The sequence below is a fragment of the Chiloscyllium plagiosum genome, unplaced genomic scaffold (genome assembly GCF_037043375.1).
Source record: "Chiloscyllium plagiosum isolate Xiang-an unplaced genomic scaffold, Cpla_swu_hap1 HiC_scaffold_11, whole genome shotgun sequence".
Lineage (NCBI taxonomy): Eukaryota > Metazoa > Chordata > Chondrichthyes > Orectolobiformes > Hemiscylliidae > Chiloscyllium > Chiloscyllium plagiosum.
The window spans coordinates 57325855-57341426 of NW_028270149.1; the positions used below are offsets into that span (position 1 = coordinate 57325855).

Below are 15572 nucleotides of genomic sequence, written 5' to 3' on the forward strand. Positions count from 1 at the left end.
ACTTCACTGGAGACTCTCACTGATGATGTCACCTCATCATAATGACAAAATATCTGAAAATAAACCTTTCAGCTCAGCGATCTAACTTACAAACATATCAGATAATTGATATACGGATAACCGAGGTTGTTCTATACTTGTTCTGGAAAGTTTTCTGCTGAGCCCTAGCCCCTTTAAGTTTTTCCATAATTTTTGATGCAAACAAACCCAACAGCTCACTATTTAGTTTCAACCCCTAACCACAGCCCGTATTATCCTATTCGTCAGAACTCTGGTTCCTGCATGATTCAGGTGAGGCCCATCCAATTGGAACAGCTCCCCTGTTCCCTGGTACTGGTGCCATTGACCCATGATGTCAAACGCATTTCTCCTACACCAATCTTTGAGACACTCATTTAACTCTTTAATTTTGTTGACCCTGTGCCAATTTGCTCATGGCTCAGGTACTAATCTGGAGAAAATTCTCTTTTTGGTTCTGCTTTTTAAACTTAGCCTCTAGCTACTCATATTCCCTCAGCAGAACCTCTTTCTACCCACATTTCATCTTTCATTGGTACCTATGTGGATCACAACAACTGGATCTCCCCCCTACCTCTCAATCCCAGGACCAAGACCAAGGCACCAGCGAAAATAATAATGGAGTCACATGTAACTCAGACTAGCATATTCATGTTTGATATATTTCTTTTGCAATACTCTTTCCCATAACACTCTTTATTCATCTCCTCAGATGGATCCCATTGTTACCAACACTATTGATGTACCTATACCTACCAAAGACAAAGACAATCTAGTATTATATTGACAGATCTGTACCCATGAATACAGAGGGTTACACAAACAAATATGCACCCACTAATGCTTTATTGCAGGGTCCCCCAACATTACACAGAAGACATGCATAGACTTGAACTGAATTACAGGATTATACAAATATACCTGTACCCAACAGTAGTCTAATCCAATATTATTCAAATGGACAATAGTATTGTAACCCTATGTTACATAGCATCTCACTCTAGTATTGCACCTCAGTGACAGACCTGCAACTAACAGAAATTAGCAATCGGGCTGTGTCTCTGAGATTTCCTAGAGGTAAGCATAAGTTGCATGAGCAGCCGGTTAGAATCATAGAATCTCTACTGCTGAAAGAGGCCATTTGGACCACAGACCCTACACTGACCTTCCATCCAGACCCAGCCCCCACCCCTCCACATGCCATCCCCCATTCACCTAGCCTGCACACCCCTGGTCACTACAGGGCAATTTATCTTAGCCAATCCACCTAAACTGCACTTCTCCAACTCCCTGACCTTTAACCCCTGACTAACAGGAGACCTTTCACCTGCAGAACACCATGGCAACAGCGCAGGGTATACCTGCAGAACACCATGGCAACCAGGCCAGAACAGAACATGCACCACTGCCACTTCATTTACACTTCATTCACTGCTTCTTATTTTAAAACTTCTGCACCAAAATTTCAACATTAGTTTACATGTATTTTTCATTGAATTTGGGAGGAAACCCAGCATAAACCCATGCGGACACAGGGAAAACAATCAAATACCACACAGATCGTCACCAAAAGCTGGAATTGAACCCAGGTCACACACATTGAAAAGCAGCAGTGTTAATCACTGAGCCACCTTCCACCCTAAAACGAATTTATTTGTTTGCTGTTTGGATAGCTGCAGAAAACATTGGTACAGGAAGGTCCAAGCTTTAAGCTATGTGGACAAAATCCATTTATGCAGTGAATTCTTGGGGAGCTCAAAGACTAAAATCTCAGAGTTACAGATATGAATAGATCTGTAATTAGGATTTATGCTTCAATGTAAAGAGGACATCTATAGTTAATCAATTTTCCCTGTATACACAGTATAGTTTCACTCGTGATGTAAAGAACAGGGTTTCACTTTTTTAATTCTTCCAAAATAATCTAGACAAAGTGATAGAGCATAAGTAACGCTTTCCTATTTTGTTTCAGATTGAGCTGGGTGGAAGTGAGTTCTGATCGGGAGCACTAGCTAGAATTGGATTTTCAAGATATCTGTAACAACGCAGGGAGCAATTGGCAATTTAGGACATGGTCCTAGAGCAATATTCTGACTTTGCTATTACTGATTTTGATGTCTTTGATGTGGCTTTTATGTCACTGCCCAATGGAAGAGTGCTCTGCCTTGTATACCAACGCTGGAGTTGATTGTGTGTATTGATGAAAATGCTTATAATACTCCAATTGTCGTTAAGTAGACTCGGGCTGTCATTCGATGCATAGTACATGGTACAGTTGAAACAATACCTCTTCAGAGTATCCACAGAGACAACCATATTTCAGAAGGCATATTTTCTGAACGCCACTGAAGGACAGATAGCTTTGAAAAGACGAAGTTTAGAACAATTTTTTTTTTAATTTGACGTACGAGTATCCCACTCCGGGAAAGGAACAAAAACATCTGTGAGTGAGTCAAGGTTTATGTACCACCCCGAAGCAGAGAAGTCTCATGAGGGATGTCTGAAGGTCCACACGAGGATGTTATTCCCTGTAGAGTGTGGCCACGTGCTGTTCTCTCCTGATGTCTGGGGAGGACGGAGTTGGAAGGCGATAAACAATGAAATATATTCGGTCACAAAATAAAAATAAAATTCAATGACAAATCCATTTAAACTAACGATGACATTTTGATGAAGTTTAAAAAGTAAGAAGCACCAGTCAATGAAGTGACAGTGATACATCTTCTGTTCCGGCCCCGTTGCCATGGTGTCCCGCAGGTTAAACCCCGCCCCGTTGCCATGGTGTCCCGCAGGTTAAACCCCGCCCCGTTGCCATGGTGTCCCGCAGGTTAAACCCCGCCCCGTTACCCTGTTGTCCCGCAGGTTAAACCCCGCCCCGTTGCCATGGTGTCCCGCAGGTTAAACCCCGCCCCGTTGCCCTGTTGTCCCGCAGGTTAAACCCCGCCCCGTTGCCATGGTGTCCCGCAGGTTAAACCCCGCCCCGTTGCCCTGTTGTCCCGCAGGTTAAACCCCGCCCCGTTGCCATGGTGTCCCGCAGGTTAAACCCCGCCCCGTTGCCCTGTTGTCCCGCAGGTTAAACCCCGCCCCGTTGCCATGGTGTCCCGCAGGTTAAACCCCGCCCCGTTGCCCTGTTGTCCCGCAGGTTAAACCCCGCCCCGTTGCCATGGTGTCCCGCAGGTTAAACCCCGCCCCGTTGCCATGGTGTCCCGCAGGTTAAACCCCGCCCCGTTGCCCTGTTGTCCCGCAGGTTAAACCCCGCCCCGTTGCCATGGTGTCCCGCAGGTTAAACCCCGCCCCGTTGCCCTGTTGTCCCGCAGGTTAAACCCCGCCCCGTTGCCATGGTGTCCCGCAGGTTAAACCCCGCCCCGTTGCCATGGTGTCCCGCAGGTTAAACCCCGCCCCGTTGCCCTGTTGTCCCGCAGGCTAAACCCCGCCCCGTTGCCCTGGCGTCCCGCAGGTTAAACCCCGCCCCATTGTGCCGCAGGTTTAACCCCGCCCCGTTGCCATGGTGTCCCGCCGGTTAAACCCCGCCCAGTTGCCATGGTGTCCCGCAGGTTAAACCCCGCCCCGTTGGTGAAAGGTCACTCGGTTGTCGGGGTAAAGGTCGGAGAGTTGGCGATAGCGTCTCCGGATACCTACCGGCCGAGAGCATTGGGTGGTGGAAGACAACTTGCTGAGGATCAAAACAACAGTAGGTGTAAATGATTGCTCCTTAGTCTAACTGAACTCCTTGTGGGGAAGCGAGAAGAATAATGTTACTGTTGAAATGGGATAAAGTTTAGTAATCCAGAGCTGTCATTGTAATCATGTTAGAAACAATGAGCGTGTCTTTCTCATCTCTTTTTTTAAAACCGTCTCTGATCCTGGCTCTGCAGTCACTTTAACCTTATGCATATTTTCTAGAGTAATCAATAAGGATTTTATTTAAGGCATGGCCACAACTTAACTGTAAAAACACTTTTTTGAACTTTAGATTCCGGGTATCGACTGTACTCTCCGACTCCTATAGCGGTCAAGGTAGGTCATCGCATCCCTTTATTCAAGGCTACTGGCTATCTAAAACTGGAAATACAGCCAGCCACATCCACGTTCGGGCCAATTTAAATTGAACATCATCCTAATGAGAAACATGTGAATGAGTGCTAAAGCCACGAAGGAAATGGGAGTAAAAGTTAATATCTGATGGAAGCACGCCATGACTAAAGCAAAATCCAAATGTTACCGCCTGAATTAAAGCAGCTGCCCAGCTTTAGTGCACACTCAGCTGCCAGATTCACCGCTGAAACGTATTAAAGGGTGGGCAAATTTCCGCGTTTGATAAGTGTTATTCACTGAAAAACTTCTTCTCGTGCACTGACAAGTAACAATTACAAACCCAGGAGCCTCATTTCTACACATTGATTGTAAAAAGTTATAATTAAATGCATTTCCTTTCTGTACCTGATTTGACATTGAATTCACCAATGGAGTTTGCACTTTTACCTCTCAGACCTTGTGCTATTCATTTCGCAACACTTCAGTCTAGTTAAGGAAGTAGACCGTTGTTCGCCTGCTTTCCCTCATTGCTAGAAGTTTGGTGGGATCAGGTTAAATTGATATGGAGATGCCAGTTTTGGACTGGGGTGGACAAGATCACCTGATGAAGCAGTGCTCTGAAATCTTGTGATGTCCAATTAACCTGTAGAAAGTGAGGGCTGCAGATGCTGGAGATCACCGCAACAAGGACAGAACGCCCCTGGTGCTCACCTTCCACCCTACCAACCTTCGCATAAACCAAATCATCCGCCGACATTTCCGCCACCTCCAAACAGACCCCACCACCAGGGGTATATTTCCCTCCCCACCCCTCTCCACCTTCCGTAAAGACCACTCCCTCCGTGACTACCTGGTCAGGTCCACGCCCCCCTACGACCCACCCTCCCATCCTGGCACTTTCCCCTGCCACCGCAGGAACTGTAAAACCTGTGCCCACACCACCTCCCTCACCTCCATCCAAGGCCCTAAAGGAGCCTTCCACATCCATCAAAGTTTTACCTGCACATCCACTAATATCATTTATTGTATCCGTTGCTCCCGATGCGGTCTTCTCTACATCGGGGAGACTGGGCGCCTCCTAGCAGAGCGCTTCAGGGAACATCTTCGAGACACCCGCACCAATCAACCAAACCGCCCCGTGGCCCAACATTTCAACTCCCCCTCCCACTCTGCCGAGGATATGGAGGGGCTGGGCCTCCTTCACCGCCGCTCCCTCACCACCAGACGCATGGAAGAAGAACGCCTCATCTTCCACCTCGGAACACTTCAACCCCAGGGCATCAATGTGGACTTCAACAGCTTCCTCATTTCCCCTTCCTCCACCTCATCCTAGTTTCTAACCTCCAGCTCAACACTGTCTCCTTGACTTGTCCAGACTTGTCCGACCTGCCTAGCTCCTTTTCCACCTATCCACTCCCCTGACCTATCACCTTCATCTCCTCCCCCACTGACATATTGTACTGTATGCTACTCTCTCCCCACCCCCACCCTCCTCTAGCTTATCTCTCCACGCTTAGGCTCTCTGCCTTTATTCCTGATGAAGTGCTTTTGCCTGAAACGTCGATTTTGCCTGTCCTTGGATTTTGCCTGTCCTCGGATGCTGCCTGAACTGCTGTGCTCTTCCATCACCACTAATCCAGAATCTGGTTTCCAGCATCTGCAGTCATTGTTTTTACCTCGCTGGAGATCAGAGTCGAGAATGTGGTGCTGGATAAACACAGCAAGTCACGCGACATCCGGGAAGGTTGAGAATCAACGTTTCGGGCATAAGCCCATCATCAGGACTATAACCTGGTGTCATGTGACTTCTAACCAGGTTAGATTGAGGTATTAAAGAGGATATGGAGTAATTAGCTGGATAGAAATAATGCAAGAATATGGAGAAAAGTAGCAACTTGGTAGTAGGTAATGTCTGTTTAAAGAGCCAGTGCAGACAGAATAGTAAAATGGCTTCTTTCTCTGCAACAGTTTTGTGATTGCACTGTTACCAGTTTGTAATTCAAGATGCCACACAATAAGTTTTAAATATCATGAACTTGGTGTTTTTTTTAGTTTGTCATTATCCAGCTATAACACTAGAAAAAAATACCTGTCAAAGTAGTGTTATCTTGCATCCAAAACACACGCAATACCACTTAAACTTGCAACTTAATTTACAGATATTATTTGGTAACTTTCAGTTCTGCTGCACTGTAACCTGTCAAAGCAGATTGCCCATCTGTTGGAAAATCCATTCTAATTTAGTTCCTTTTCAAGTAGATTGGTTGTTGCACAGATTAGGTAGTCAGTATGGAGCAGTGAACCTAATTTATAGTGGTCTCAATTTCCAACCTCCAGTCGCGTGACAGTTTATGCCAAGAATGGAATCTTCAAAACATCCTGTGAATGTAATAAATTCTAACAATTTGCTTTTGCTTTGCTTTCACAAGAAACTATGAATCTTCAGTCAATTTCATATCTCATGGTCTGTGGACTGATACTTGTGTTTGCTGAAGACATTGAGGATTCAGAATTTCATGATGAAGAATCTCCCCGTTCAAACCAGGTGAGAGTTTTTCTTGTGCATATTCATAGATTAAATGTTCCAATTTCCCATGAGTAACCCCTCCTTGGGTAATTGCTGTTGAATTTGGTAGAGCACTTCCTGCAAGTATGTACAAAGTAAGCAGCTAGCATGAAATTCATCACACCTTTCCCTAGCTACAATCCGTTTTGAAGAAGGGTCACTGGACCTGAAATGCTGACTCTTTCTCTTCACAGACCCTGTCCGACCAGCTGAATTTCTCCAGCTATCTTTGTTTTTTAGGTTTTAGATTACTTACAGTGTGGAAACAGGCCCTTCGGCCCAACAAGTCCACACCGACTTGCCGAAGCGCAACCAACCCAGACCCATTCCCCTACATTTACCCCTTTGCCTAACACTACGGGCAATTTAGCATGGCCAATTCACCTAACCTGCATGTTGTTTTGGACTGTGGGAGGAAACCGGAGCACCCGGAGGAAACCCACGCAGATACGGGGAGAATGTGCAAACTCCACACAGATAGTCGCCTGAGGCTGGAAGCGAACCTGGGACCTTGGTGCTGTGAGGCAGCAGTGCCACCATGCGCCCCTTTTGTTTGTTTGTTTGTTTGTTTGTTTGTTTTTTTTAGAGTGAAAGATACGCATCACTTGTCACCAACCCAAACCTTCTGCACAGATTTCAGAATGACGGCATCTCTAGTTTTCTGTTTAATTACAGGTTACATTTATTTAATAGACAACTCCTTCAGGTTTTAGTATGATATTAAACTGGGGAATTTATTAAGCTGGTTGAGGAGATTGTATCTCTGGTCTTCTCCCTTTACTGTAAGAAAATTCCTAGTCATAGACTGAGGGGATATCAGATGGTGGCTCTACAGTATAACAGTGACCCTAGCCCAGACAATTGAATCACCTGTAGGTAAGAACTTTTCTAAAACACAAAGCTACATGTTAGTGTGAACTCATATACTCTGTACTTTTTTCAGATTGCTTATAGACCACCAAAGCCTACTGGTGATGTCTACTTTATGGCCTCCTTTGACACTGATGGTCTTGAAGGGTAAGTGATCTCACTGCTTGTGTAAGAAGTGTTTGTAGGTTAGTGTGACTATGTGATTAATTCACCTGTGTAAAATCTCTCATGATTAAATGATGAAATTGATTTCACAAATGTAAAACTGTATTCCATAAATATTAAATTTACCTGAAGTTTGATGGCTACGATAAATGGATTGTATGCAGTTAAGAGATGCTTTGTCTGATTTCAAGTCTGATTTTCAGTGTAAACGTCAGTTGGTAACTTGATTTTCTGTTGTTGGTGGAAGAATCAAGATGATGCTGCTAGATTTCCAAATCCCTTTTTTCAAATTACTATTGCTACAGTGTTCTTGGTGGGCTGGTCATTGCTGCTAGATTGAGATGTTATTGTTATGTCTTTATAAATAAGACTGGTCTGAAACTGGTCTCATCTATCATGATACATGTATTGACTGTAGGTGCAGCCCTGCACTAGCTGTAAAAGATTTTTTTGAACGAAATTCACGAATAGTTGGGCAAGAGGGATTGTCCAGCATAATGGAACCTTCGTGATTTTCTGTCCATTATGTGAATTGACTGAATATTTTGCAGGCTGCAATATGGGAAAGTGATTCACCTTGAACTCCCTCTTCCTGCATCAAGATCATTTTTACCGTGAGCATAGAGGAAGAATCACCCTTATATTAAGTGATAATTAACAGCATTAAGAACTAAAGGTCCACTATTTCTTATAGATCTTAAGAATCTCTTTGATTGAATGAAAAGACTAGAGTAGAGCTGTTTAATTGTTTCTCCATTTTTTTAGCAGTTGCAAAGTTTGCAGAGCTTGTGTTCACAAACAATCATTTTTTTCCAAGTTGCTTTTTCGTTGATGCTGGTTTCTGTGACTGGAGGTGGAGAAGAACTTCCAGTATCCTTGCTGAAAGGCTGCTGTAGATGTACAGTTCCTTTCCAGATTCTAGTGTGTGTCATTGTTTCATTTCAAGCTGAATAGTTGTAAAAATGATTAATCTTTAACATGTGCAATTATTATCAAATATGTGTAAAATAAGAGATATAAATCTTAACATCTTAATGCGTTTCAGTGTATCTTGATTAAAATAGCAGTTCTGAGGCAGACTTTCTTATGTTTCATGTGAGTTGCTGAGGCTTGTCAGGTAAATATAGCAGCTATTTTAGATCAGCAGTATTCTTTTTGAAATCATATTTGACCCTGAAAGTCTCCAGGTATTAAAGTCAAGTGATAAGTTAAATATTAATAGTCCATTTTCAATAAGATTGTAACAGCACAGGATACCAATTAACACCTTTTTGAAAAGCCTTTAAATATTTTAACAAGTTGACTGCATACAATTAATGGTCCTGTATTCTTTGCAAAGATATTCTCAGTTATTGAAAATTGGGTTATTCACAAATGGTGCAATAGACATTGTGATTAAAAAGGCCTTTTTTTCCCTAAGGTGAGTACATTTTCAACTGGATTGGATTTACTGACTTTAATCCAAGGGATATTTTGTATTTCAAAATTTTAAAATGATTGATTGCATTCTAAAATGCTGTCCCATTATGCTAATTCATAGCAAATTTTACATATGTTCAAAATGAAAACTCTCTTGGCCTTAAAAGCAATGACATTAGCTACCAGAATGTTAATTGTTTTCCAAGTGTTTGGAGGTTAACCAGAATACCCATGTTTTACTGACACCCACACTGGTGCCAGAAACGATCCTTTCCTTCAAGTTAGAATGGCCACTAATTTGGAAGGAGACATTATTATGTACTGATCAACCTGGTGCTAAATATTTCTAGGGAGAGGCAATAAATATGGCCAGCCAATGATGCCTACATTCCGTGAGAGAATAAAACAAACTTCACTGACTTTTTTTTCCTTCCATTGTCTTCTGAAAGCACAGCCTCTTTTCAGTTTCATGTTTATACTACACAACCGTACCTACGTAGCTACTTGGCCTCTGTCAGTTTATACAAAGTATCTCTAGTGGATTCAACTGCAGAATGAATTTAAACCAGATTTAAAATTGGTATTGTGTCTTGTGAGACCACACACAGGCACTTGATTTTTATTGCTCATTCATGAAATGTGAGTATCACTGGTAAGGCCAGCATCTATTGCCTATCCCTGATTCCCTTTGACATTGTAGCGAGCTGCTGCCTTACACTGCTGTAGTCCATCTAGTATAGGTACACCCACAGTGCAAGAATAAGGCTGAAGGGAAATGTAGAGTAAAGTCGCTTGGCAGGACCCAAACAGAATATTGTGAGCAAGTTATTTCTGAGTAAATATCACTGGTTATAGACTTCTATGGCTTAATTAAGGGTATGGCTAGTTCTGAAGCTCAGTTCTTCTGTACAGCTGGATTTTGTTGTCCTCACAGTCTTTGCAGTATCCAATGCCTTCAATTAATAACACAACAAAGATCAGCAAAGCGGCCTTTGTGTGGAGCCACAGAAAGAGGGGGAGATACTAAATGAATATTTTGCAACAGTATTTACTGTGGAAAAGGATATGGAAGATATAGACTGTAGGGAAATAGATGGTGACATCTTGCAATACGTCCAGATTACAGAGGAGGAAGTGCTGGATGCCTTGAAACGGTTAAAGGTGGATAAATCCCAGGACCTGATCAGATGTACCCGAGAACTCTGGGAAGCTAGAGAAGTGATTGCTGGGCCTCTTGCTGAGAAATTTGTAGCATCGATATTCACAGGTGAGGTGCCGGAAGACTGGAGGTTGACAAACGTGGTGCCACTGTTTAAGAAGGGCGGTAAGGACAAGCCAGGGAAGTATAGACGGTGAGCCTGACATCGGTAGTGGGCAAGTTGTTGGAGGGAATCCTGAGGGACAGGATGTACATGTATTTGGAAAGGCAAGGACTGATTTGGGATAGTCAACATGGCTTTGTGTGTGGGAAATCATGTCTCACAAACTTGATTGAGTTTTTTTTTGAAGAAGTAACAAAGAAGATTGAGGGCAGAGCAGTAGATGTGATCGATTATAGACTTCAGTAAGGCGTTCGACAAGGTTCCCCATGGGAGACTGATTAGCAAGGTTAGATCTCATGGAATACAGGGAGAACTAGCCATTTGGATACAGAACTGGCTCAAAGGTAGAAGACAGAGGGTGGTGGTGGAGGGTTGTTTTTCAGACTGGAGGCCTGTGACCAGTGGAGTGCCACAAGGATGGGTGCTGGGCCCTCTACATTTTGTCATTTACATAAATGATTTGTATGCGAGCATAAGCAGTACAGTTAGTAAGTTTGCAGATGACACCAAAATTGGAGGTGCAGTGGACAGCGAAGAGGGTTACCTCAGATTACAACAGGATCTGGACCAGATGGGCCAATGGGCTGAGAAGTGGCAGATGGAGTTTAATTCAGATAAATGCGAGGTGCTGCATTTTAGGAAAGCAAATCTTAGCAGGATTAATACACTTAATGGTAAGGTCCTAGGGAGTGTTGCTGAACAAAGAGACCTTGGAGTGCAGGTTCATAGCTCCTTGAATGTGGAGTCACAGATAGATAGGATAGTGAAGAAGGCGTTTGGTATGCTTTCCTTTATTGGTCAGAGTATTGAGTACAGGAGTTGGGAGGTCATGTTGCGGCTGTACAGGACATTGGTTAGGCCACTGTTGGAATACTACGTGTAATTCTGGTCTCCTTCCTCTCGCAAAGATGTTGTGAAACTTGTAAGGGTTCAGAAAAGATTTTCTAGGAGAAAGTGAGGGCTGGAGATCAGAGCTGAAAAAGTGTTGCTGGAAAGGCGCAGCAGGTCTTGCAGCATCCAAGGACCAGGAGAATCGACGTTTCGGGCATGAGCCTTTCTTCAGGAATCCGTGATGCGGAGCGGCTGAACAGGCTGGGGCTGTTTTCCCTGGAGCGTCGGAGGTTGAGGGGTGACCTTATAGAGGTTTACAAAATTATGAAGGGCATGGATAGGATAAATAGGCAAAGTCTTTTCCCTGGGGTCGGGGAGTCCAGAACTAGAGGGCATAGGTTTAGGGTGAGAGAGGAAAGATATAAAAGAGACCTAAGGGGCAACTTTTTCACGCAGAGGGTGGTACGTGTATGGAATGAGCTGCCAGAGGATGTGGTGGAGGCTGGTACAATTGCAACATTTAACAGGCATTTGGATGGGTATATGAATAGGAAGGGTTTGGAGGGATATGGGCCAGGTGCTGGCAGGTGGGACTAGATTGGTTTGGGATATCTGATTGGCATGGACGGGTTGGACCGAAGGGTCTGTTTCCATACTGTACATCTCTATGACTCTAAAACAGTACAATACAGGTACAGACTGTTCAGCCTACCATGAAACAGGACACCTATCTAAACTAAAAACTTTGTGCTTCGACATGGTCTACATACCTCTATTCCCTGCCTGTTTATGATTCTGTTAAACGTTGCTATTGTATCTGTTTCTCCACCTCCTCTGGCAGTGCATTCCAGGCAATTACCAACCTCTTTTTTTTTTAAAAAAAATCTCCTTTTAACGTTTTCTCCCTTTTGTTTGGTTAAACCTATGTCCCCTAGTAATTGATATTTCAATCCAAGGAAAAAGATTCTGACTATCCATTCAATCAATGCTTCTCATAATTTGTAAACTTCTATCAGGTCACTCCTCAGACTCCGGTATTCAAGTGCAAATAAACCAAGTTTGTTCAATCTCTCCTGGTTAGTAACCCCCAAACCAGGCAACATCCTAGTAAACCTTTTCTGTACCCTCTCCAAAGCCTCTCCTGTCTTCCGACAACCAGAACTCTATGCAATATTCCAAATGCAGCCTAATTGAAGTACTATACAGCTACAACAGGACCTGCCAATTTTTATACTCTATGCCTCAACCAATGTAGACAAGCATGCTATATGATTTCTTGACCACCTTATCCAGTTGTGTTGCCATGTTCATGGAACTGTGGACCTGTACACTGAGATCCCTGTATCTAAGAGTCCTGCATTACACTTCTGAAATGCATCACCCTCATGTTTGTCTGAATTAACTGCCATCTGCCAGTTCTCTGGCCAAGTCTCCAGTCTATCTATATTCTGCTGTATCCTCCAGCAATCCTTCTCACTATTACAAATGACACAAAGACTGGGGGAATTGTGAATTTACAAATCAGACCACCTATATTCTGATCCAAATCATATATATATGTATAAAGTCCCAACACTGATTCCTATAGAACATCACTTGTCACAAATCTCCAGTCAGAAAAACATTCTTCACCACTGCTCTGTCTTCTATGACCAAGCCAGTTCTGTGTCCATCTTATCAGCTCATCACAGATCCCATGTAACTTCACCTTCTGTATCAGGCTGACATGAGGGACTGTCAAAGGCCTTGCTAAGATCTAAATAGACAACATCCACTGCCCTGCCCTTGTCAATCATCTTTGTCATTTCCTCAAAAAACACAATCAAGTTTGTGAGAATGACCTTTCCTCCATAGAGCCATGCTGCATATCACTAAAAAGTTTGTTTTTACAGATGTGAGTAATCTTGTCCCTAATAATCTTCTCCAGTTATTTCCCTGCCACTGACCAGATTTATTAGCCTGTAATTTCCCAGATTATCCCTGTTGCCCTTCTTAAACAAAACATTAGCTATTCTCCAGTCCTCTCGGACCCTAGTGATTAAAGAGGATGAAATATTTCATACAAGGCCTAGCAATTTTCTCACTTTCCTCCCTCAGTTTTCTGGCATAGATCCCATTAGTTCTGTCTACCATAATGCTTTACAAAACATCCAACACCATCACTTTTTTTTTATATCGACATGCCCTAGAATATTAATATACCCTTCTCCATTCACTATGTCCTTTTCCTTTGTCAATATGACCTCGTTCATTTCCTCTGGCTCCATGCATAAATTCCTTTGTTTAACTTTGAATGGACTTTACCCTTTTCCTAGCTACCCTCTCGTTCCTTATAAACGCCTTGATTTTCCTTTATCCTGTTTTTCAAGTAAATTTCATGTCCCCTTTGAGCTCTCCTAATCCTTGTTTAAAGTGCTCTCCTGCTTCCTTTATATCCTTTTGAGGGCTGTGTTTGTTTTCAGTTTCCTAAGCCTTATGTATAACTCCTTTTCCTTTTTGACAAAGCTCCCATTTTCTCTTGTCGTCCAAGATACCCGAACCTTGTCATCCTAATCCTTCAATTCATAGGAGGATGCTGGTCCTGAACTCTAATCTACTAGCCTTTGAAAGATTCCCACATGACAGATGTTATTTACCCTCAGACAGTTGCCCCCAATCTATATTCCTCAGTTCCTGCCTAATATTGTTATAATTAGCCTTCCCCAATTTAGTACTTCCACCCAAGGCCAATCTTATTTTATCCATAAGTAAAACTTACGGAATTATGGTCACTATTTCTGAAATGATTCCACACTGAACCTTGATCGCCTGACCAAGCTCATTCCCCGGAACCAGGACGACTATGGCCCTTCCCTAATTGGAGTATTTACATTTTCTTCAAGGAACCCTCCAGGGTATACCTCTCAAATTCAGTACCCCCTATCCAAGCCCCTGGCACTAAGGGAGACAGAGTCAATATAGGGAAGTTAAAATCACCCACTGCAACAACCTTGTTTTTTACATTTTCCCATAATTTGCCCACATATCTGTTTCTTTATGTCCTGCTGACCGCTGGGATGCCTGTAGTATAACCCATCAGTGATTGCACCTCTTACTATTTCTGAGCTCTATCCCGTATGGTCTTGCTGGATGAGCTCTCCAGGATATCCTCCCTCAATACAGCTATGATATTCTCCCTAATAAGTAACGCAACTCCCTTACCTCTTTTACATCCCCCTCTATCTTATCTGAAACGTCCTAATCCTGGAACATTAAACTGCCATTCTTGCCGGTTGTTTCCCGATGTGACCTGCTTCATATGTTTTTGTCTGAAGACTGTATTCTCTGCTGTTGGCTGAGATAGATCATCCAGTTGACAGTTTTAATTTTTGCTTTCTCTTCAATGATGTTGTGAATTCCATCATTGTTGAGGAGAGGGATATTTGTGGAGTGTTCTCAGATTGTTTAATTGTCCTCCTCCATTCTGATTAATTGTGGCAGTGTATGTTGTTCATAGCAGAAACAGTATGCCATATATTCTATCTAGCACATGTAATCTTGTGTTGTAGCTCCACTGGATTGATCACCTAGCTGGATGGTAATGATAAAGTGAGGAATATGTTGGGCTATGGGGTTACCAGAGAAAACTGAATTATGATCAGTAACGGGAACTGTTTTCCCCCCCTATCCAACCTAGAATTGTTGTGATGCTCCTATTGATCTGGCTGAGAACAGCTAATTCAGTGCAATCAAGCATCAAATCTTGGACTTTTGGTCTGTGGCACCTCAATAAAATAAATAACAGCTATCAAAAGAATCATACAATTTACTGGATGTTGTAACAGTCAATAGATGTTTGCTGACTAGATCTAGGAAAAATTAGTATTTTCTTAAACATTTTCTTTTACAATTTCTACCACAATCAAACAGCTCTGATTTTGTTAGTCTTTTACAAATTTATTGGATTGTTTGCCTCTGCTGCAGACTCATCCTTTTAACTGGTAAATAATGTGAAAGGTGGAATGGCTTGTGAATGACTCATTACAAGATTGAATCATGGTGGGCTGCTTAACTGCATAAAATGGTGGAACTATACTGCCAATGGAAATTAGAGCAGGAATAGGCCTTTTGACTCCCCAAACTGCCTCTTCCATTCAACAGGATCATGGCTGATCTGACACTCTTCAAATCCAGTTTCCTGCCTTTTCCCCATAACCCTTGATTCTCCTATCAATGAAGAGTCAACCAAAAATCTTAGCGTTAAATATACAAAAGGATTCTGCCCCACAGCGCTTTGTGGCAAAGACTCAACCATCTGAGAAAAGGAATTCCTCCACATTTCAGTCTTAGATTGGTGCCCATTAATT

The 15572-nt window shown here is 42.8% G+C and overlaps 1 protein-coding gene across 3 annotated transcripts in view; it reads left to right on the plus strand.

Moving 5' to 3' along the window:
- The first annotated feature begins 3617 nt into the window (after positions 1-3617).
- Positions 3618-15572, plus strand: part of LOC122557188 (calnexin-like) — a 32851-nt gene continuing 20896 nt past the window's right edge. For 2 of the 3 annotated variants that reach the window (XM_087992086.1, XM_087992087.1), the window contains exons 1-4: positions 3618-3709; positions 3992-4035; positions 6483-6598; positions 7563-7636. In XM_087992086.1, coding sequence (XP_087848212.1) covers positions 6488-6598; positions 7563-7636 — 185 coding nt within the window. In that variant the 5' untranslated portion in view covers positions 3618-3709; positions 3992-4035; positions 6483-6487. The other variant, XM_043704594.2, reaches the window with a different exon arrangement.